The 23,379-nt window shown below is 44.3% G+C and overlaps 1 protein-coding gene across 6 annotated transcripts in view; it reads left to right on the forward strand.

Moving 5' to 3' along the window:
- ZFYVE26 (zinc finger FYVE-type containing 26) overlaps nucleotides 1-23,379 on the forward strand; it is a 1,794,472-nt gene that overhangs the window by 1,529,365 nt on the left and 241,728 nt on the right. For all 6 annotated transcript variants that reach the window (XM_077465059.1, XM_077465061.1, XM_077465063.1 and 3 more), the window contains one exon: nucleotides 13,064-13,263. In XM_077465059.1, the coding sequence (XP_077321185.1) occupies nucleotides 13,064-13,263 (200 nt within the window). The remainder of the gene's footprint in view (nucleotides 1-13,063; nucleotides 13,264-23,379) is intronic.

Here is a 23,379-nt window from a genome sequence, read left to right on the forward strand (position 1 = left end):
CAGCCAAAGTATTGTTCCAGGCAGCAGGCAAGAACATGGTCCATAAAAAGTCCTTGGTCAGTATAGGTAGCAGGCAGAGATATGGTCAGCACAGCCAAAGTATTGGTTCGGACAGTAGGCAGGAACATCAGGCTTAGGAACTTGGTCAGTTAAGACCTGGGTACAGCGGTAGAGGCTTCTTCCCACCTAAATCCAAAGACAAAACCCAGAGAAAACCAAAAACAGATTTTCTCTACTCAGAGCACTACTCTGAAGCCCCTCACATACTTTATGTGAAACTTCTGTTATCGTGAATCCCGCTCCTACAGTGGCAAAAGATCAACTCAAGTGGCAGACAAAAAACATGGTCAATTAACAGGCCAAGCTCAGTGCAGATGAAAGGCGGAAATGTGGTTGACCAACAATAGTGACAGCAGGCAGAGGCATTATTGATATACAAGCCAGGGTCAGTTAAGGTGGAATAATATATAACAACTTACCTTAACTCCACCGCACTGTCAAAGTATGAAGGGCTGAGTATCGGTGCTCAGGCTGATACATCCATATAAATTAAGATGTTTGAAAAAAAACTGGCACACAAAGCTTCTTCTTTGCAAAAAGTTTTATTCCATCTTTAACAGTGGTTACAACATGACAGATGCTAACACATTTTGGCTTAAAGCCTTCCTCATAGCATGTTAAGGTGAAAGGTATGATCAGTCAAGGCAGCAGGCAAATGATCAGCACAGATATTGGCAATGTAGAAAGACAGGCTGTTAGAAATATGGACACTATACCTTCACTAATATCTTAGTGACGTGGTAATGTCGCAATCCGTGTTCGATGCATAGGCCTAGTTGGGAGTGACATTGGGGACAATGAAAACTGGTTTCTTTCCTAACTTCCCCTCTGCTGCATACCTAAAAAATGCTTGGCGTCCTCGGCCTGCTTTTGTGTATGGATTGTTCTCTGGAAAATGTTGCTGAAGAAACCTGCTCACAGAATCAGAGCGAATGTTTTCTGGTGGAGATCCTTATCAAGTAGATCAGGACAGTGATGATATCTTGTAGATATTTGAGAGAAGTGGTGGGTTTTTCCTTTGACTTGTGATAGGTGACACGCCAGCAACCCCAGAGTACTGTGACCGGATATGACGCTAACCACGTCAAAGTCCCGCACCCTGAAATGACATTCGCGGAACCGGAAACGCCATCTCCAAAACCAGTAGTAGTCAGAGACTGCAAAAATGACCAGAAACCACATGTCCAAACAAAGGTCACTGCTCATCACGTGACAAAAAAGAAACTCAAAATAATGAGATGAACATCGGAAGCATACAGAGACCATATATAATAAATGAGTAGTGTATGTAAAAAGCCACAAGCAAAAAAAGTAAGAAAAGCTAAAATATTCCTCTTAAATACTACCATGAAAATCTAAAATGCAGAACAAAAATAAAAATCGAAATAATGATGTGTCTGGAACCATGAATCAGACTGAGACAGAAGTACAATAAAATCACACTTGTTTATTAATAAAAAATAAAAGGGTAAAAAGAAAAAGCGTAGTCAAGCATAGCCAGAGTCCAGTAGCCAGATCGGGTAGTCAGCCAGTCCAAAGTTCGTTAACCAGATCGGGTAATCAGCCAGGCCTGAAGTCAGGGATCCAAGGAGAGCAACCGCAAGCAGGATAAGAAGCCAGGAGGGATGTCAGCAAGCCAGTCTTGAAACAAACGGCAGGAGATGATTCCTTGTGATGTGACCAACCTGAAGGCAAAGGAGAAATGAGCTGGAAGGCTTTAAATAGGCAGGTCAGACGAGCATTATCGGGAACAGCTGGTAACTGTGGAAAGAGAAGAGAGCTGGCAATTAGCCGACAGCTGAGTGGCCACCCCAGAGGAGGAAGGCTAAGGCAGCCCTGACATGATGTTATATCCCTAAGCCTGATTGATAAACAAATTGAGATCCCACTCCACATTTAAGCCAAATGGGAAGTAAGATCCAAGCTCGTAGGCGGGACTCCCCTCTCCAGCGTGGAACAAATGTATCAATCACTCAACTCAACTCACTGTTCCCGTAGGGTCCTTATTGTGAAACTGTAAGTAATAGCGAGGTAGGCTGTGTTTGCTCTTCCCACTCTTAATACCAGCGACATGTTCGTTCACTCGTATCGAAAATGTCCTGATTGTGCGACCAACATATTGCTTCTTGCAAAGGCAAGTTAGCAAATAAACAACATATTGGCTGGCACAAGTGGTGAAATGTCTCATGGGGCAGCTACACAGGGTAACAGTAGACAAATGCATCTACCCTGCTTCTACCCCCAATGTTGTGGAGACTTACATTGCATTTACGACAAGGGTAGCCTTTGCATTGCTGGAAAAAGGAAACTTTTTTGGGGGATGAATCATATTGGGAGTAATTTGTCCCTGTATAGACCTACCCCCTCTAAATATCACACTGGCCTGTTCATGTAAAACCAAACCTAAAAGTCGGTCATTCCGGAGCACATTCCAATGTCTTTTAATGATATCCCTGATCTGTCTAGATTGGGTGGAACGCGCAGTAAAAAGAAAAAGACCATTTGAATCTAGAGTCTGGGGCCTGCTTGGGGCGTTCCAAAAGGGTGGAACTTCTGTCCATCTGCAAAGTTCTATTGATTTCCCCATCTAGATCAACAGAGTTGTAACCCTTTTTAAGAAATCTCTCCTTGAGGACTTGGGATTGTAGGAGAAAGTCAGAAGTCCTCGTACAGTTGCGGCGTAATTTCAAAAACTGACTACGGGGCACTGATTTCAAGCATTGGTACTGATGGCAACTATCGATCGGGATTTACCCGTTCTGATCGGTAGGTTTGAAATAAGTTTTAAACTCAAGCTGTTGGTTGAGTGTGCAGGTAGGGCGGCGTCATGACGTAGGAGCCGCTATACGCTGATCTCCCGAGATCCCCACTCTCTCTCCCTCTCACTACGCTCTCGTCGATGCGGGGCTGGGCGTGACTTCCCTGGCCCGCGGAGAGCTCCAGCAACGCCGCGGGATTCGAATCTCGCCGCGGCGGCCTCCGCGATCTAGGCATAGGCGGACAGCCACCTCTCTCTCGGCGAACCGGCGGAGGATCGGATGGAGGCTCACCTTTCGATGAGGAAGGCCCTTTGATCGGCAGACAGACAGACAGCTGCATCTGAAATTGGGTGTCAGGAGAGGAGCCGTTTATCCAGGGATCTGTGTCTGCGCATGTCGGCGCTTGGCGGTCGGTCTACGATGACAGCGGTAAGACAAGCGGCCTGAAGGGGAGGGAGGCAGCCCAAAGCTGGAGGTGGTTCAAAGACACTATACCCGATAGGAAGAGTTCTGTCCCCCTGGTTATAGCTCGGGCTTACCTGTGAGTATCTCCCCTCCCTCCCTTTTAATGATATAAGAAGGCTGCCACCTAAGGTCTATCTTTGAAGGACAGTGTCTCTTTGCATATTCTAAATGTGCCGCTGCTATAAATGTGAGTGGAGAGGAGAAGGGGAAGCCATAATAAAAGGAAGAAAAATAATTTGCTTGCTGATGGAAACTCGCTTTAGCTGCCAGACCCCTTCCTTTTTCTAGTTGAAATTACAACTGAACTTTTATGCATATAATTTAAGGATGAAGAGTGCGCTGCTGTGAACAAAGGAGGTTGGATATATTCTGATGCTTGGTTATCTGACGCAAGAGTTTCTTTTGCAGGAAAAACTTATCTAAAACCTCTTCTGGTTGTGTGACCGTGTAGTTTGCTTCCTTTTAACACTTAAAGGACTGAAATGTGAGTGGAGATGAGAAGGAGAGGAGAAGGGGAAGCAATAATAAAAGGAAAAAAAAAATATAATTTGCTTGCTGATGGAAATTTGCTGTAGCTGCCAGATCCCTTCCCTTTTCTAGTTGAATACAAAATTACAACTGAATTTGTATGCATATAATTTAAGGATGAAGTGAGCGCTGCGGTAAAAGGAAGAAAAATAATTCGCTTGCTGATGGAAACTCGCTTTAGCTGCCAGACCCCTTCCTTTTTTTTTTTTTTTTTTCTTTTATTTTAGTTGAATACAAAATTACAACTGAACTTTTATCCATATAATCTAAGGATGAAGTGTGCGCTGCGGTGAACATAGGAGGTTGGATATACTCCGACGTTTGGTTATCTGACACAGGAGTTTCTTTTGCAGGAAAAACCTATCTAAAGCCATAATAAAAGGAAGAAAAATAATTTGCTTGCTGATGGAAACTCGCTTCAGCTGCCAGACCCCTTCCTTTTTCCTAGTTGAAATTACAACTGAACTTTTATGCATATAATTTAAGGATGAAGTGTGCGCTGCTGTGAACAAAGGAGGTTGGATATATTCTGATGCTTGGTTATCTGACGCAAGAGTTTCTTTTGCAGGAAAAACTTATCTAAAACCTCTTCTGGCTGTGGGTCCGAGTAGTTTGCCTCTATTTAACAGTTAAAGGACTGGATACATGTTTTTCGTCTTTTTTTTGATTTTTGGGTGGGAGAACTTGTCATCAAAGAAAGACCCACTTAAAAACCTTTTCTGGCTGTGTGACGGTTTTGACTGTTTTTTGATTGTCTCCATGTAATAGCTGTAGGACCGGACATATCTTTGTTTTTTGGTTTTATTTTTTTTTTTTGTGTCTTTTTGGGGGGAAAAAGCTGCTATCAAAGTAAGATGAATTCAGCTTAACAGCCGTAATAATATCACTATCAACACCTTCTCACCGTATAGCCTATTACATTTTCGGTATACCATTAACGGCATGGTCCTTGATAGAGGATCTTTCCACGGCATGGAAAGCAGCTGAACTAGGTCCCATCCCCCCCTCCCTTTTTGTCTTTTTCCTTTTTTTTAGAATAAGGCAGCCGTTGATACTGTTATTCTTGATTTAATTGTATCTTATGACGGGTGATCTTGGGCCTTTGGGGGATCTTTAGTGGTTCGGACGCAGGTATACTGGATTAGGTTGAAGGTAGGAGGGAAGAGTGGGAAGTGGGGCTGATAGTAAAAAGGAATATTTGGCGAGCGTTAGATAAAGGGAGGAGGGTCTCCAACCCTGTCAAAATGAGGGGAAAGACAAGTAAAGTTAACAAGACAGCCACCCCGGCTACAAGTCCGGTCGGGATCCAAAAATATTTAGCTGCAAACTCTAGTATAAGAGAGGATGAAGGGACTGACAGCCCCAGAACAGATAAATCTATTCGCCCAGGCCCAAGTAGACAGAAGGGGGAAGAGGGAAGGGGGGTAAAAAATACCACGAGTAAGTCAAGCGAGATTAAAAAAAAAAGCGGGGTAAATTTACAGAATGTAGAAATAGACCAGAATAATTCCCGGGGGGAGGGGGAGGTGGTTAACAGGGAGACAGAAGAAATGATTCCGGATAGCCATAGAGAAACCCTCCAACCCCCACAAATCAGGGAGATGCTCTCTGAGATGTTCGCGAGAATGGAGATCTCCCTAAGGGCAGATATCGCAACAATAAGAAGTGATATAGGTTTGGTATTGGGGAGAGTTGAGGAGTTAGAAAACAGAGTTGAGTCTCAAGAGATTAAGATGGAGGGAATCTTAGAGCAGATAACAGCTCTCCGGAAATCAAATAGAGCAATTAGATATAAGCTGGAGGACCAAGAAAATAGAAGTAGGAGAAAGAATATACGGATAAAAGGTCTCCCCGAGTCATATGGTGGGTCGGCTCTGGGCGAGATAGCTCAACAGATTTTTAACCCTTTATTAGATAAGGAAGTCACAGCCCCTTTGAAAATTGATAGAATACATAGAATGACTCTACCCCGGGGGATTAGAACAGAAGCACCTCGAGACGTTATAGTGAGATTTCACAATGTAGTAGAAAAAATGCAGGTAATGAGAAGAGGGAGAACACAGTCTGGGGTGGTCCATGAGGGCACGGAACTGCAGATCTACCCTGATTTAGCGGGTGAGACATTGGGAAGGAGGAGATGCTTAAAACCACTTACTGAACTGCTGAGAGCGGCGGGCATCCCATATCAATGGGGATTTCCTGCATGCCTCATAGGAAAGAAAGAGGGACGATCTGCAGTTCTGCGCTACCCTGAAGACCTCCCAGAATTTTGTGAACAGTTAGGTATAATCCCTGCCCCTCAGATAGAATGGAGTAGTGAAGATGTATTAGGGGCGGAAGGGAATAGTACCCGGGGGAGGAAAGGGCAGGGCCGACCAATCAGGGGGAGTCGAAAGTAGATTACTGGAATTGAGCTGAACTGATGAATTTGCACTGAGAGTTGAGGGGTGAGGGGGGGGAATTGGGGGGAGGGAGGGAGGGTAGGCGAGAGGAGTCTTGGGCGGATTAAGGTTCAAGCTCCAGGGATACTATGGGGGTGAGGCGAACACAAACAGCGGCCCACCAATGCCATAGGCTTAACGGGAAGGGGGGTGTCCTACCCAGTCTCATGAGACGTTCCGTTATAGGACAAAGGGGGTTCTGGGAGGGGAGATGGAGGGAGGGAGGGAAAGGGAGGGGGGTGGTTTTCGGTTGCTTTTTTGGGCTCTCACTCGGTCCTCCCATGGGACTAGCAGGTACAGGCACCACTGGATCCACTAGACGCTTAGGAGGAAAGGAAAAAAGAAAGAAGAAAGGGAAAGAAAGAAGGGAAGGAAAGAAAAGGAAAAAAAAAAGAGAAAAAAATAGGGAGGGGAATTACCCCAGTAGAGAGGTATGGTAGTCCTTAATGTTGTTACGTATAATGTAAGGGGTTTAAATTCAAAAAGGAAAAGATTCCGGGTAAATGACGAACTGCAATATATGGACGCAAATATAGTGTGTTTGCAGGAGACGCATATAACATGCACTTCTGGGGTTAGACTGAATTCGGCCAATTACCCGGTGTGGTTCTACGGGGATTCCCCATCCCCCTTCTCGAGAGGGGTTGCAATAGGGTTCAGTAGAACAATAAGATTTAACCTAGAAGAGCGACTGGTGGATCCGGAGGGTCGTTACCTATGCCTAAAAGGTATGCTGTTTAATTCTAAATGTACAATTGTTAATATCTATGCCCCAAACAAGAATACGGGTCGATTCGTGAAGAAAGTTTTGAATAAAATAGAAGATTTTAAAGAAGGGAAATTAATTTTGGCAGGTGATTTCAATTGGAGCATGAACCCCAAAATAGATACTACAGGGGTGGGGCCTAGGATATCTGAACATAAACTGAGGTCATTTTCAAGAGTATTAACTGCATACCAATTATATGATACTTGGAGAACACTGCACCCTAAAGATAGGGATTATACATGTTTTTCCTCGGTCCATGGTTCCTTTTCCCGTATAGATTATATCTTCCTGGAGCATTCATTTTTAAGGGCACTTAAGAAGGCTGAAATAAAGATAAGAACTGTTTCAGATCATGCTCCTGTGCTGATTCAGTTGGAGATCGGGGGGGACCATGGACCGAGGACGAATTGGAGACTGAATGAATCTCTATTACAGGACAAAGATACAGCAGAAAGGATTGAGCAGGAGATTATACAATTCTTTAGTCTGAATGACATCCCGGAAACATCTAGCCCTGTATTATGGGAAGCGCACAAGGCAGTTATAAGAGGCGTATTAATAGGGATTGGTGCAGGGAAAAAGAGAGAGAGGGAGAAGAAGAAATCCCTATTATACGAGGAAATTCAGAGATTGGAACAGTTGGGGAGACCATGGGGGCTCCAGGACACCCAAGATTTAATAACAAAAAAACGTGAGTTAGATGATTGCTTAGAGCAGAATAGGAGATCGATCTATCATATTTTGGGAAGAGAAAGGTACCAATGGGGGAATAAATCAGGTAAATGGCTGGCTAGGAGGGTGAAGGAAAAGAAAAATAGAACTTTCATTCCAAACGTAAGAAATGCTGCGGGGGACTTACAAAATATGCCAGACGATATTGTTAACACATTCTTCACATATTATCAGGGCCTATATAATATCGGGCAACAGGATAAGGGTGAGAATCAAGTAGAGGAGGGAATAAAGGAATATCTAAATCAGTTAGATATCCCCAGGGCCAGGCAATTAGAAATGGAAGCATTAGAAACCCCAATAACAAGGGCGGAGGTTGAGAGGGCGATCAAAAATACAGCTAAAGGAGGGTGCCCGGGGCCCGATGGTTTCCCGATCTCCTACTATAAACAATTCCAAAAACAGCTAGTCCCAAGATTATGCGACTATTTTAATGCAGTGGGGAAGGGTCAAGCATTTCGTGAAGAAACACTTCTGACACATGTGGTCCTGATCTTAAAAGAGGGAAAAGATCCGGCGGCAGTAGAAAGCTATAGGCCAATTTCTTTATTAAATTCAGACATTAAATTGTTTGCAAAAATTATTGCAGAGAGATTGGGACCACATGTGCCGGAATGGATATTGCAGGATCAGGTTGGATTTATTGAGGGGAGAGAGGGTCGGGATAACACATTAAAGACCATTATGTTATGCCAAGAAGCGGTAAGACGGGGCACCCCTGCGGTGCTCATGTCAATAGACGCGGAAAAGGCATTTGACCGAGTGGGGTGGAGGTTCTTGTTTGAGGTTCTGGAAAGGTATGGAGTGGGGGACCGTATGAGGGGTTGGGTAGACGCCCTTTATACCCACCCTAAAGCTAGAATAAGAATAAACGGGGCCCTGTCCTGCCCCCTTGAGTTATTCAATGGGACAAGACAGGGCTGCCCGCTATCCCCATTATTATTTATACTGTCACTAGAGCCTCTGTTGAGGGCCATTAGGATGAATTCAAACATTTATGGGATAAGGGCTGCTGATAGGGAGTTCAAGGTTGCGGCGTTTGCCGACGACCTTTTGCTCTATATCTCCAACCCTGGGTCTTCCATACCAGCACTAATGGAAGAACTATCAAGTTATGGGAAGGTCTCTAACTTCAAGGTTAATACATCTAAATCCGAAATTCTGAATCTGAATATTTCTATAACAGAGCAGAGCCGTCTTCGGTCTAAATTCCCCTTTAGATGGTGTGGGAGGGAATTGGTCTACTTGGGAATAAGGCTGACAGCAGAGGTGAGTGATCTGTTTGAGGCCAATTATATACCCTTATTAAATAAAATTAAACAGAATTTGGAAAGGTGTCAATATAAAGCTCTATCATGGACAGGTAGAATAAACGTAGTTAAAATGTTTATTTTACCAATCTTTTCCTATACATGCCAAATGATCCCAATAGTGTTACCACAGGTTTATTTAAATAAATTAAAAATCTTGATTAACAGATTTATATGGAAAAAAAAAGCGGCAAGGGTGGCTCGGAATACCCTGATCAGAAGTAAAGAAAGGGGAGGGTTGGCAATGCCGGATCTCCAAAAGTATTATGAGGCTATAGCAATCTCTCGAATACCGGACTGGATTTATAATAAAAAGGGTAAGGACTGGGCTGAATTAGAAATTAAGTTAAGTAGAAGGGATTTAGGGGAAATAGTATGGATACCTGCAAAACACAGAGAATTAGGCCCTAACACAAGCACACTCACAAAAAATTTATTTCAGATATGGGACACAATAAACAAACGACATAACTGGGAACACAACTCACCACTAATGCCACTACTGGACACTAAATTCTTTATCCCAGGTCAAGAGGAATATTTATATTATAGTAGTTGGGTTAAGAAAGATAATATTAAAGTACAGGAGGTGATGGAAGGTAATAGGATGTGCACATATGAAGAAATTATAGGGAAATGGGGACATAAACCATTAGACAAATGGAGATATTTTCAATTATATTATTTTATTCAGTCTTTACCACAGCCACTACGGGGTATGGAACAACTTAGACCGTTGGAGAAGCTATTAGTGAACCGACAGTGCCTTCAAAAAAGAATCTCAAAATTTTATAAAATTCTAATAGAAAGAATAGAGCAAAATTACCCTCCCTATTTAGAAAAATGGGAAAACGAAATCGGGTCCTTAGGTGATGATGGCCATAGAAATAGGATAATTAGACGAACCTACTCGGTTACCGTAGATTCGCAAACACGAGAGATGTCATATAAACTTTTAACAAGATGGTACATAACCCCACAACAAGGAAATAAAATATGTAGTGCGACCCCCCGGCTATGCTGGAGAGGCTGCATGGGGGAGGGGTCTTTTGCCCACATATGGTGGCTGTGCCCTAAGATACAGATATTTTGGGATAAAGTAATAGAAACTATTTTTGAAATAACAGGGGAAAGGATTAGGAGGGATCCATGGGTATGTTTGTTTCATGATATAGAAAAAGGAGAGAAGGAGTATGCGTATTCCTTGATACCCTCTTTATTAAATGCTGCTAAATCATTGATACCGCTTAGATGGAAAAGAGCTGACCCGCCCTCAATGAGGGAGTGGGCAGATAGGTTAGAAAAGACTCGAATCATAGAAGAGTCAATGTACAAACTGGATAACTTGGAGGAAAGGTACCAAAATAAATGGCGTCTTTGGGTATTGTTTGGTAAAACTGAAAGCTATCTGAAGAGGATTGAAAGCTAGTTAAAAGGAGTCCCATGGAGTAGGATCGAGTGAGGGAGGGGTGGGAAGGGGGGGGGGGAGGGAATAGGAAGATAACCTGTATAAGAAATGATGTTGTATTTAACATGTGAAATAGTTTATATATGAATCGTGGTTTTTTGTAAATTTTGGAAAATCCTATAAATAAAGAATTAAAAAAAAAAAAAAAAAAAAAAAATAACTCAAGCTGTTGGTTAACCACCATAATCTGCAGATACAGGAAGTGGAAGTCAAGCTAGCTTCATAACTCAAAATGATCCCACGATCGTTAATATTAAGTGTGGCCATAAACTGATCAAGAGAATCACAGCTCCCATCCCATAGGGAGAGGATGTCGTCAATAGCCCAGAGAACAAATTCAGGTCTCTGAGAGGCATAGAGGACATCCTCCTCCCACTGGGCCATGAAGAGGTTCGCTAAACTGGGGGCGAACTTTGCCCCCATGGCCACACCCTTCTTTTGTAAATAAAATTGATCTTGGAACCAGAAATAATTATGCCATGTGCATTAAAATCTCCCTACCCATTACAGGGATTGCCTTCACTGTGCTCAGAGCTTGAATTTGCCTAGAACTCTCTGAAAAGAGCAAGTTAAATGTCCTTACTGAGCTGTTGAATGTTTATGACATTGCATTTAGTATTTGCACCTATGCGTAGAGGAACAGAAGGGAGTGATATGACACATCTGAAAGCCATTTCTATGCCCTTCTGCTGCCTGTTCACATAGGCCATGTATATGTGTGTATAAGAGCTGTTTATGTTCAGGCATTTGTTATATTTGATCATTTGAAGCAAGGATAGGTGGGGACTTTAGGATTTTAAAGGCACCAAATAAATTCAAAAGTATAAAGAGTAATAATTTGATAGTTTTTATATAAATGTATTCAAATATAGAAAAGACATACAAGATAAAGTAGTTAAAACGTTTTTTTTTGACACAGGACATATATCCACGCATATAGGGACCTACCACAGCATTCATATCACAAAATCAATAGCATAATGATTTGATATTCTTCCACGGTGGTTGCTATTTTACTATTGGCAACATTCAACCTGAAATGTTATTCTAAAGTGTAAGTTTGTTGTTCCCCTTTTAAGTGCCTTTATCATATCAGTAAACATATCTTATTATCTACCACAGTTTGTGTTCTTTCTACTGGTGTGTTTTGCCCTAGTACTGCATATTAGGTGTGCCAGATGGTTTGGAACAGTTCTTGGGGTTGAGCCAGAGTACAGAACCAAATATACTTAAACGGCTCCTGTGGGGGCATCGCTACATTTGGCACAACACCGCTCTTGTCCTAATTCCTGGCTAACCACCCTCTTTATACAGAGGTTGTTGAACACCCTAGAACCCCCCCCCCCCCACACACACACACACACACACACACGCTCATAGAAAAAAGAGTGAGGTTATAAGTCACCCAGCCGGGGGGGGGGGGGGGAGGCCATCTCCTGGGCAGCTGTTGTGCCAGGTTAGAATTGTATCAGTAACTCATACAGAGAGTGCTTTGGTTTGAGTCTAGTACACACTAAAGAGGAATGAGCTTTGTTAATTTTTCATGTCTAAGGTTTACAACCCCTTTAAATCTTTTCCTACAGTTTTTCAAACACTTTTTTTTATTTTCTAATTTACTAATAGATGTGTTTTTTTATTCCATTGCTATTTGGTTCTCCTGCTGTCACAGGTAATATTACGTTGCACCTATATTTGGTGAAATGCTTATGGTCCTTTGTTTCTCATATTAATGCCTATAGCTAGGTACAGCTTTTCCCCTTGGTATGATCCTGGTCTCTAACACAGATTTGGCCTCAGTGCCCTGCCTTTTTGCTGCTTCATACTGCCCCACTGCAATTTGTCCACAGCATGGGTGCAGCACAGTGCACCCACAGGTTGTGTGCAGATTAGCTGCACTTTGCCATAGGTTTTTGTGTGTTTCCTGAAAGCGCACCAAAAGTCCTGCATGCAAGACCTTTGGTGTGCTATGTGTAATATGATTTCACTCTTGCTGTTTTTTTTCTTTAGCTATTGCCCACCCCTCTGTTAAACTGCTTTTGGACATCATACTGGTATAAGATTATGTGCTATGGACAATAAACAAAATACGATTTTTGGACCACCCCCTCTGCCTTTTGAACCCTGAGTACTGCTTGTTCACAAAACTGAGGCATGACAATTAGAGACAGGGTTATAAACGGAGCTGGCTTAACTTTTGCTTTGTTTGCAAGTGTTCCTGCCGCCTGGAGGTGGCAATATACCATACTATTGTAAGGTGATCTACTATTCCAGTATTCCTCAATTGACTTGAGAAAGCGTTCATGGTAAGTACAGAAATGTTATTATGAAAAAAAAATACAAATTCAAAGGATGCTTAGATGCTTAGTATGTTGTTGGCACTAGTGTTTTATTGACTCACCAGCTATTTAAGATTTAAATACAATTTTTTTTCTTTTGAGGCCAGGAGCATTTTATAATTGTCCAAATTTGTTTGCAGATTGTACATGGAGCAGTAAAATTAATTGATTTCATCTATTTATCCTATTCAACAGGACCATGTGCGTGCAGCGATGACCTGCATACGGTTTTTCTCTTACAATGCTAAGACCTATAATGATTTGGGTGCTAATCAGAAGTGGCTGGCAAAATCCAAGGAGCACTTAAAAATATATTTGCAAGAAGTATCCAGAAGCAACAGGAAAAAATCGTTTGACACATTTAGAAAAAAAATGTCTGCAGCTGATATTTCCAGGTATAAACAAGTTGAATAGGAGTTTATTTTTCAGAAATCCTTGATGTGTAGCAGTGTAAAGGTATGTCCTTTATATAAGCAATCAATGATAAATCTGTACTTCTGTTACACCCGATACATTGCAATTATCCTGTCCTTCAGAGCAAAAAAATTCTGCTCTGCTGGTAATATACACTATACCCTACCATTATCTCATCTACCATACCCAAGCCATACAGCCGTTCTGACTGGGCCAACCCTCCCCTGCAATGCAGGACATTGAGCAGTAATTTATTGGCAGGGCAGTGAGCAATATGTAGTTTCAGGGCACTGGGCAGTGTGGAGTGGCAGATGTAGTGACAGGGCAGTGGTTAGCATGGAGTGGTGGGGCAGGACAGTGAGCAGCATCTAGGGGCAGGGCAGGATATTGAGAAGCATGTAATAGCAGGGCAGAGTAGTGAGCAATATATGTAGTGGCAGGGCAGTAAGCAGCATGGAGTTGCAGACAGGAAGTGTGGAAAGGCATTGTGGAGTGGGCATTGTGGAGTGGGCAGTGTGGAGGTGCAGGGAAAAGTAGAGTCTCAGGGTAGTGGGCAGCCCTGGATCCAGGCATATACATTATTATCTTCCTATTAAAATAGGCAAGACTGTGTGCCATCCTACACTAGACAGATACCTCAAGAGTCCCACCCCTTTCCTCTCTATAAAAAGTACTCCTGTCTAAAGACTAGTATCAGTATTCCCATTGCAAACATTCCTGGAATGGGCTTAATAGTGGGTGTTGTAGGAATAGCCTGCTGGAGACCAGAAATATCACGGATCAATGTACATATTTTCCAGCGCACCATGGAACTTAAAATAACATCTAAAGCTTTTATTCAAAAGTGATCACATAACAGCAAAAGAGTATTCTCTATACAGTAAGCACCACACCAGTGCTAAATGCTATTAGATTTTTTTGGTCCACCGGTGCCTCAGGGAATACAGTTGGAAAAAATTTTTGGGCAGTGTCACCAACAAAGGATGGGTTGGTGGAGGGGTTTAACAAATCGCTAAAAAAGTATGTAGTGTGAGGTGTTTGACAAAGATGGGTGAGACTAGGACTATCTTCTTCCCTATTTCATGTTTGCTGTCCATGAGGTCCCACCTTCTCCCTTTGAGCTGCTTTATGTTAGGCAGCCCTGCGGTCTGCTGGATGTTGTGAAAGGGACCTGGGAACAAAATTCCATGCCCCACCGGAGTGTGCTTGAACATTATAGTTATTATTGTACAGGATTTTATACAGGGCTTTAGAATGTAAAAGGATACATTACAGTTATAATGCAACTTAATACAGAAGGATTAGGGGGGCTCTGTTCATGGAGTTTACAGTCTAAATGGAAGGGGGAGGTGGTACAAAAAGTAATAGCTGTGGGGGGGTGAGCTAAAGGAGATTGTCAAAGTACAGGTTTTTAGGTGGCGCTAGGGTAGGCTTCCCTGAATAAATTTGTTTTTAGGGATCTCCTGAAGGCAGACATGGTGGGAGACAGATTCGAGCAAGGGAGTTCCCGAGGATGGAAGAGGTTCAGGAAAAGTCCTGGCGACAAGCATAGTGAGGGTCACATGAGAACTGCAGAGATAACGTTTTGGGTGAGGTTTGGTAGGCCAGTGAGAAGAGAGCTGCAGTCAAGGCAGTAGATAACCAGAAAGTGAATTCGTTGTGTTGGTTAAGAAAGGGCAAATGAAAAATGTAATGCAGGTTAAGGCGGCATGATTGGATGTAGGGCCTAAAAGAGAGGTCAGAATCTAGGATTACACAAGCATGTGGGGGGAGGGGGGCGCGCAATAGTTGTGCACTTGATCTCAAATGTAAAGTCAAGAGGGTAAGAAATGAGGTGAAGGTTTGGCTTGGACATGGAGTGAAGACGCTTACTGCTACAATTCCCAACTCCATACCCACCTAAAACGTCTGAAATGTCCACCTAACACTTTCTTTCAACTTGCCATGTCCTAACGCAGAAATACCAGGGGATCATCAAAAGCTATCCCAGGGGCCCCAATCAGTCAGTTTTTCCAGTGTACAGCCCACTCTACAGCCTCCCCTGAGGTGACCCGTGGTGGGAGGGGACTTGCAGACTCGCCTTCCCCATCCATGGCTGCCTTGCAACGTCCCATGCATACTCGCTGGAGGGATATCCATCACTCCTGAACCCCTCGCCCAGCACTCCGAGCACCCTGGGGCCTCCACACAGTCGACCCAGGCATGGAGGCTCTGGTCATGCGGGTGGAGGAAAACATTGCCGCAACTTCCATGAGCTCCGTTCCTAGGTCCATGGGTTGGATGGAGGTGAGCACCCTGGAGCTCTGAGTTGCACAACAGGAGAGGGACCACACAGCATTTCAGGAGCAGCTGGTGGGAGTACAGCTCCATGCGGAGGATTTTGAGACCAGGAGCCGCCGCAACAATATATGAATCCAGGGGCTACCTGAGGCGACTGGTCCTCAGAACCTACAAGCTACTGTTCTGGCGATCAACCATAGGGTCTTGGACATGGACCCCCCCACCAGCATGGAGTTAGATCGGGTGCATCGGGCACTGGGACCAAGGCCGTTGGAACATGACTGCCCCCGGGAAGTGTTCTGCACTCACCATCACTACACCCAGAAGGACCTAATTCTCCGTCCTGCATGGTTTAAGGGCCAGGTTGATTTTGATGGTGCTCTAATCTCCATCTTCCCGGATGTGTCGAGGGACACTCTGCAAAGGCGAGCTATGCTTAAACTCTTGCTGGAGCTGCACTGCCCTACTTCTGGAGATTCCCACTCCAACTGACCATATGTAAGGATAATTCCTCTTTCACCCTGCAATGCCACACAGCTCTCCCAGACCTGTTCGCTTTCCTGGATATAGAGCCAATACCCCTTCCAGACTGGCTGAGCCCATTACCTACCAGGGACTCCCGTGCTGCACCTCTGGCCCCAGACTGGGTCTACCTAGCTGCTCTACCAGATGGAGAGGAGACCAGATGCCGGTGTGGGTGCATTAGCCCGAAATGTAAGCCCCAGGAGCGACAACTGTAAGTTAGGTCTGTTTTGGGCTGCCCACAGCCTGCCCTGGCCATTGTCAAGGTGCTTCTATCTCTACCTGGGCTTTAACATGGTTGATTGTGATAGGGGGGAGAGGTCTGTCAGCTTTTTCTCCGGTGACCCCGGGATCCCTCCTCCTCCCATTGTGTGATCACTCCCATCTCCCTTCCCTGGACTTGCAGTACCCTCATCTTCCCGATTTCCTAGAGAAACGCCGAAGCACATTCATTCCAGCACTGGACTGGAGGCAGTGCCTTGAACTATCTGCGAGCCTCTCCAATGCTGGACATATCTCATCCCAGGTGCTGGGTGTTGTTTGATCTCTGGCTGAGATCCTGTGGTATATCATTAGGGCTTCAATTGGGGAAGAGGAAGGGGGTGGGAAGGAAAGGATGGGCCATGGAATAGGTGGAGGGGAAGAAAGAGGGGTAATGGAAGGAAGGGGAAAAGCGAGGGGTGAATGGAAGGGAGGGGGAAAATGGAAGGATATCCCTTCCTCACGTGACCTCTCTTTCAGCCAGGCTGTGGTGGTCCATCTACCAGACAGCTCTTGCCTTTGCTTGGCCTGTAACGCAGGGGGCCTCCACCCAGGGCCATGTTCAGTAGTTTGCATTGTATCATGTGTTTCCTGTTTTTACTGGTATCTAATTGTTACACTGGTAGGTCTGTGTGAAAACACATGTAAAATCATCTCCTGCTGCTTCTCTCTGCTCATCAGGATTTAGCTTGCAGAACATGCCATACCTGGTGCCTAGACATTTATGGGAAGGGCGTTGGTAATGGCTCACCAGGCTTTTCAGATACTCAGGTGTCCTTCTTTTCTTTACATAAACAGTGTGGGTCGGAAAAGGCATAATAGCCGTCTGTCTTCCTTTCTTCCTTCTCTCTGTTTCTTCTTAGCCTTTTTTTTTTTACCTTATGCCTCCAACAGTTTATATCATGACCATGGGTAAATCAGAGCCTGTTCATCTTGTCTCTATCAATGTGAAGGGGTTAAACACTCCAGAGAAATGCTCCATGGTACTTGCTAACCTGAAACATTTGAAGGCCCATGTCTGTTTCATTCAGGAGAGGCATTTTCATGCCAATAAAATACCAAGACTCCGAGATCGCTTTTTCCAGACGGCATACCATGGATACTCTCATGATTTTAAGTCAAAGGGGTGAGTATCTTGATCCATGGAACAACCCAGTGGTTGGCGAAGGATCAACGGAGTGATGCAGAGGGCAGAGCTTTTTGCAAAGGGAATACTGGGGGGCTCCTTTGTCACTCTGGTGAACCTATACCTCCCCAGTCACTTTCTGGGATTTGATTTTGACCAGATTGGGTGACTTTGCTGAAAGTGATCCTGGGGGGGCGACATGAACTTAGTCATGGATCCGGCCTTGGATTCCTTCAGAAATACTTCTCAGTTCTATGCTTTCCACCTTGTGGACAAGTGGTGAGTTCTTTACCCAAGCCATAGAGACTACACATTCTACTCGCACCCACGACTCTTACACCAGAATTGATCTTTTTATGATGCCTCAGTCATCTTGGTCCAGGGATAACTCGGCCTCGATTGGCTTCATAACGTTTTCAAACCACGCCCCAGTTTTTGTAGATATTGATATATTGCAGCCTGCTCCCAAACGGTGGCTGTGGAGGCTTAGTGATTCTCTGATCCAAATGCCTGAGGTTGCTGAAGAGGTGTCAAGGGAACCGAGACAGTTTTGCTCTACTAACATAAACCCAGAGGCTGCCCCTGATGGTTTGGGAGGCGCACAAAGGCTACGTCAGGGGTCTCTTGATTAAGATAGATCCCGACTCCAGAAAGCTAGAGAGCAACAGATTGTCAGTCTGTTGGATAAAATCAGATCCCTAGAGGCCGTTGACAAAAAATCAATAGCTGCCCGGGTTCATGCAAAACTGACAGCTTTGCGGAACCAATTGTGTGGCCCTGTTCAGGGCTAAAACTGTGATTGCCAAGTGTAGACGAACATTCTATGAGCATAGCAAGATATGTGGAAAGCTGCTGGCACGGGCTCTGACAGCCCAGCAAGCTCGAACGTTTATCCCTGAACTTAATAATACCCATAATAAGGTCCATGCTACAGAGGATTTAGCTGACCTGTTTCAGAGGTATACTTCTTTGTATAATCTTCTGCGCCAAACATCTGAGCAGGAGAAATCCTCGGAATGAAGGACCATACAGTATTACTTGCAAAGATCAGGACTCCCTCATCTCTTAGGGGAGGAACTAACCCATCTAGAGAAACACATCTTTGCAGATGGCCCTGGCAGTGGCATGAATGCAACTGGGCAAGGTCCTGGGCCCGGATGGCTACTTCCTTCTATATTACAAGGCCTCTGGGGAGTTTCTGACCCCACACTTTCTGCATATAATGCAGCGGGAGAGGGTATTGTGCTCCCGGGAGACGCATTGCGTGCGTACATTGCAGTGATTCCAAAGGAGGGTAAGGATCCCCCTATATTGCCAAAACTACCGGACATTTTTCCTTTTAAATGTGGATCTAAAAATATTCACCAAAATTCTCTCCATATGGCTGATGAACCTGATTCCACAACTGACCCACTCTGACCAAGTGGGGTTTGTCCCTATTAGGGAGGCACGTGACAACACAGCTAAGGCAATTAGTCTGATTCACGAGGTGTCTATGGAAGACCCCAATGTTGCTCTTCTCGACTGACTCCAAGAAAGCATTCAATAGGGTGAGTTGGCCCTTTCTGTTCGAGACTAGTAGGTGCATAGGCCTGAGGGAACGTATGATGAATTGGGTTCAAGCTATCTATTCTTGCCCATTGGCGGAGGTCAAAGTCAAAGGCCACCTTTCATCATCATTTCAGATAATGAATGGGACGAGACAGGAGTGCCCCTTGTCACCTCTGATATTTATCCTGACCCTTGAACCCTTTCTGAGACTCATCAGGGATAAACTGAACATTTCGGACCTGCGACTGAATGCCACACTTTCCCCGAAAATAGCAGCATTTGCAGACTACTTACTATTTTTTTTGACTAATCCCTTGGTATCCATCCCAAATCTGCTTGAGGAACTGAGGACATATGAAGAGTTTTTCCACATCAATTATCAGAAATCGTAGGTGCTGGAGGTTGCCCTGCCACCCTCCTTAGCTGCACTGATCCAGGTGGACTTCCCCTATAAATGGGCCTCATTGAAGATTAGGTATCTGGGCATCCTTTTGCCCAGTAGGGTGGAGAAGGTTTTCCCTGTCAATTTCCCCCCACTCGTGACGGCCATAAAGAGGGACCTTCAAGATTGGCAGCATGGTCTGTTCTCCTGGTTTGGGTGCTGTGGCATAGTAAAAATGAACATCATGCCTCAGCAGCTGTATCACTTTCAGGCACTCCCTGAACGGGTCCCTGCCTCTTTCCTTAGGGCAGCGAATAGAGCATTTGTCAATTTTGTCTGGACCCAGAAACCCCCCGGTTGGCTCAAACCGTATTTCAATTTCCAATTGCCCAATCGCCCTTCCGGATGCCAACTTTTATCACATCGCGTGCCACCTAACCCATACTCTGGACTGGTTTCGGCACTGAGCTCTGGAGCAATGGGTACAAGTAAAGCAATCTCTAACGGGGGTCCAGTTGGAGTCGCTGCCCTGGTGCTAGAGACCCTTGCCAAATCGGATATTGAGTCATCCCACGGTGGGGGAAACGTGGCAGTCTACCCGGAAGGCCTTCCTTGATTTCTCGGTCGCACCACTGCCATCTCCGCTCATTCCCATGTGGACAATCCGGCTTTTAGTCTGGCACTCAATGATCCTAGATTTATGGAATTGGAAATGGTCGAAATATTACAGGTTTGACATTTTCTCATTTATGGTCAGTGAAAGAATAGGCAACAAATTATGCATGATCTAGCCCTGACGGGGCTTTCTTTTTGGCAAAAAATAGTTAATTTTATTGGCTCTTTGCCCTCCCCGGTGACATTCAGGACACAACTAACCTCCATTGAATTGTTAAGCCTGGAGCAGCCTCCATTGAGGCATGCGATTTCCCTGACTTGCCAACTACTGATAGCTCAACCTCCCAACTTTAGACCTCCCTATATTTCCAAAAGGGAGTGCAATTTACAGAGACAATTTACAAATTGATTGGCTCCTCCTTTTTTCCAACAAAACGTCTATCTGTGCCAGACATCAGGAGGCGGATTTAAAGTACTGTTCCAGTGGTACTACACTTCAGAAAAGATCAACAAGATGTTCCCTCTGAGTACAGACCTTTGTTGGAGATGTGGGGAGGCGCTTGGATCACTACTTCACACCTTCTGGTCTTGTCGCATCCTTCAGCCTTTCTGGACAGAGGTACATCGCATAGTTCAAAAGTTCACTGACCGAGAGTTACCATCAACCCCCAAGTTCTTCCTTTTACGTCACCACGGAATTCCTAGTAAGGTCTATATTGCCTCCCCTGCTCACAGCGGCAAAAATCTGTATCCCCCTTACTCTGGAAGCAGACAAAAAACCCTTGTTGGTGGCTGTCTGGTTTAAGAAAGTAGCCAAAATTAACGCAATGAGGACTTGGTGGTGTCAGATCATCTGAGACCAGGTGACAGATGCACTCTGTAGGAGTCGATAGTGCACCGCTAAGATAGCTGACCCTATGACTGACTGCCTCGGATAGTACTCAGGAAGCAGGTCTACTGGATCACCAACACAGATCCCAGTGGAAGCTAGAGCATAGATTCCCCAGGGCGTGTAATCTAAGAGCAAGCAGGTGTTCACCAGAGCCTTTAGTCATGAGGATGGACTGCGCTGCAGTCTGGCTCCAGGTCATGGCCCCTAGGGTCTCACAGCTCATGATCACGGTAGACTACAGGAGAAGGAAGCAGTAGGCTGGAACAACAAGGATAGAAAAGGGATAAGGCAGAGGTCAAGGCAACTAGCAAACAGGAACAAGAGAGTGCACGCTAAAGGTTCAGGGTCACAATCAAACAGGGGTAGTCTGGGACACGCCAAAAGGTCAGGGTCACGAGCAGAGAGGAACAGTCGAGAACACGCCAAGGTTGGTAACAGAGACAAAGAGCACATGGTAAGCAGGAAACAGGAAGCCAAACACACAATAAATACACAATGGTTGATCAGCAGTGCTGGCTTGCAGTGCACAGGTTAATAAAGGTTCCCTGCTAGGGCCTGGGGTGGAGCCATGCTTAGAGGAGAGGTTATAAAAACAGCCAGGTGAGAGTGGCTGGCCTCTTAGTCTGAACAAATGAGGAGAGGTAAGCTGACTTGTTTTATTGGCACAAATTTGCCTATTCTGAGGAATATGGGGGCTGGTGGCTTAGCTTCCCCGAGGAGTGACAACTCTAGAGGCTGCCCGGACGAAGTTGATGTGACTGGTTGGTAGCATTATCTCTCTTCTTTTTTCCATTTTCTTTTCTTTACTATTCTTATAATACATTCATAAGGTTGCTATGACCTAAGGGTCATTTTGGTTTTGTCTTTACTTCTATATACAGTATCTCACAAAAGTGAGTACACCTCTCACATTTTTGTACTTATTTTATTATATCTTTTCATGTGACAACACTGAAGAAACAACACTTTGCTACAATGTAAAGTAGTGAGTGTACAGCTTGTATAACAGTGTAAATTTGCTGTCCCCTCAAAATAACACAACACACAGACATTAATGTTCAAGTCGCTGGCAACAAAAGTGAGTACACCCCTAAGTGAAAATGTCCAAATTGGGCCCAATTGGCTATTTTCCTTCCCTGGTGTAATGCGACTCGTTAGTGTTACAAGGTCTCAGGTGTGAATGGGGAGCAAGTGTGTTAAACTTGGTGTTATTGCTCTCCCTCTCTCATACTGGTCACTGGAAGTTCAACATGGCATCTCATGGTAAAGAACTCTCTGAGGATCTGAAAAGAAGAATTGTTGCTCTACATAAAGATGGCCTAGGCTATAAGAAGATTGCCAAGACCCGGAAACTGAGCTGCAGCACGGTGGCCAAGACCATACAGCAGTTTAACAGGACAGGTTTCACTCAGAACAGGCCTCACCATGGTCGAAAAAAGAAGGTAAGTGGACGTGCTCAGCGTCATATGCAGAGGTTGTCTTTGGCAAATAGACGTAGGACTGCTGCCAGCATTGCTGCAGAGGTTGAGGGGTGGGGGGGGTCAGCCTGTCAGTGCTCAGACCATACACCACTCACTGCATCAAATTGAACTGCATGGCTGTCTTCCCAGAAGGAAGTCTGTTCTAAAGAAACAGTTTGCTGAAGGCAAGCAGACTAAGAACATGGATTACTGGAACCATGTCCTGTGGTCTGATGAGACCAAGATAAACGTATTTGGTTCAGAAGGTGTCAAGCGTGTGTGGCGGCAACCAGGTGAGGAGTACATAGACAAGTGTGTCTTGCCTACAGTCAAGCATGGTGGTGGGAGTGTCATGGTCTGGGGCTGTATGAGTGCTGCCAGCACTGGGGAACTACAGTTTTTTTTTTTTTTTAAATTCTTTATTTTCATAATATAGTGATACAGTTTTCCATATCTATACACTTACACACCTACATCTTATGTTTAACACCATGCCATTCATAATTTAATCGTGCTTAATTTCTTTTATTACATTACCATATTTCCTTATATTCACTATTATATATTTTTTTTCCTTAACCTGGGATAGCCCTGGTTATTTGTCTTTAAGGAGAAAAAAAATAAAAAAACATACCAAAAAAAAAAAACATACAAAAATAGAAAGAGAGAGAGGGAAAAGGAAAAAAAAAAAAACAATTTTCTTAGTTTCTTTCTCCTCCTCCCCCATCTCCCTCCTCCCCCACCCCCCCCCCCCCCAAAAAAATTACCGACCCTCCCACAGATATTTAAATACCAGAAAACATTGAGATTAATCTTTGTTTTGACCCTGTGTTATAACCCAACTAGTATATATCTCCCCTTAACCCTGTCCAGAAAAAAAACATGGAAGGATTTTCATGTCCACATTCTAGCCCAGGATCAGAATGATAAAACAGGGATATTACAGAGACAGAATGACCCCGGACCACAATGTGGACATAACAGACAGGAGAGAGGGGGAAAAAAAAG

Source organism: Lithobates pipiens, unplaced genomic scaffold (assembly GCF_037356315.1).
Source record: "Lithobates pipiens isolate NorthernLeopardFrog02 unplaced genomic scaffold, aLitPip1_a1.2 Scaffold_30, whole genome shotgun sequence".
NCBI lineage: Eukaryota > Metazoa > Chordata > Amphibia > Anura > Ranidae > Lithobates > Lithobates pipiens.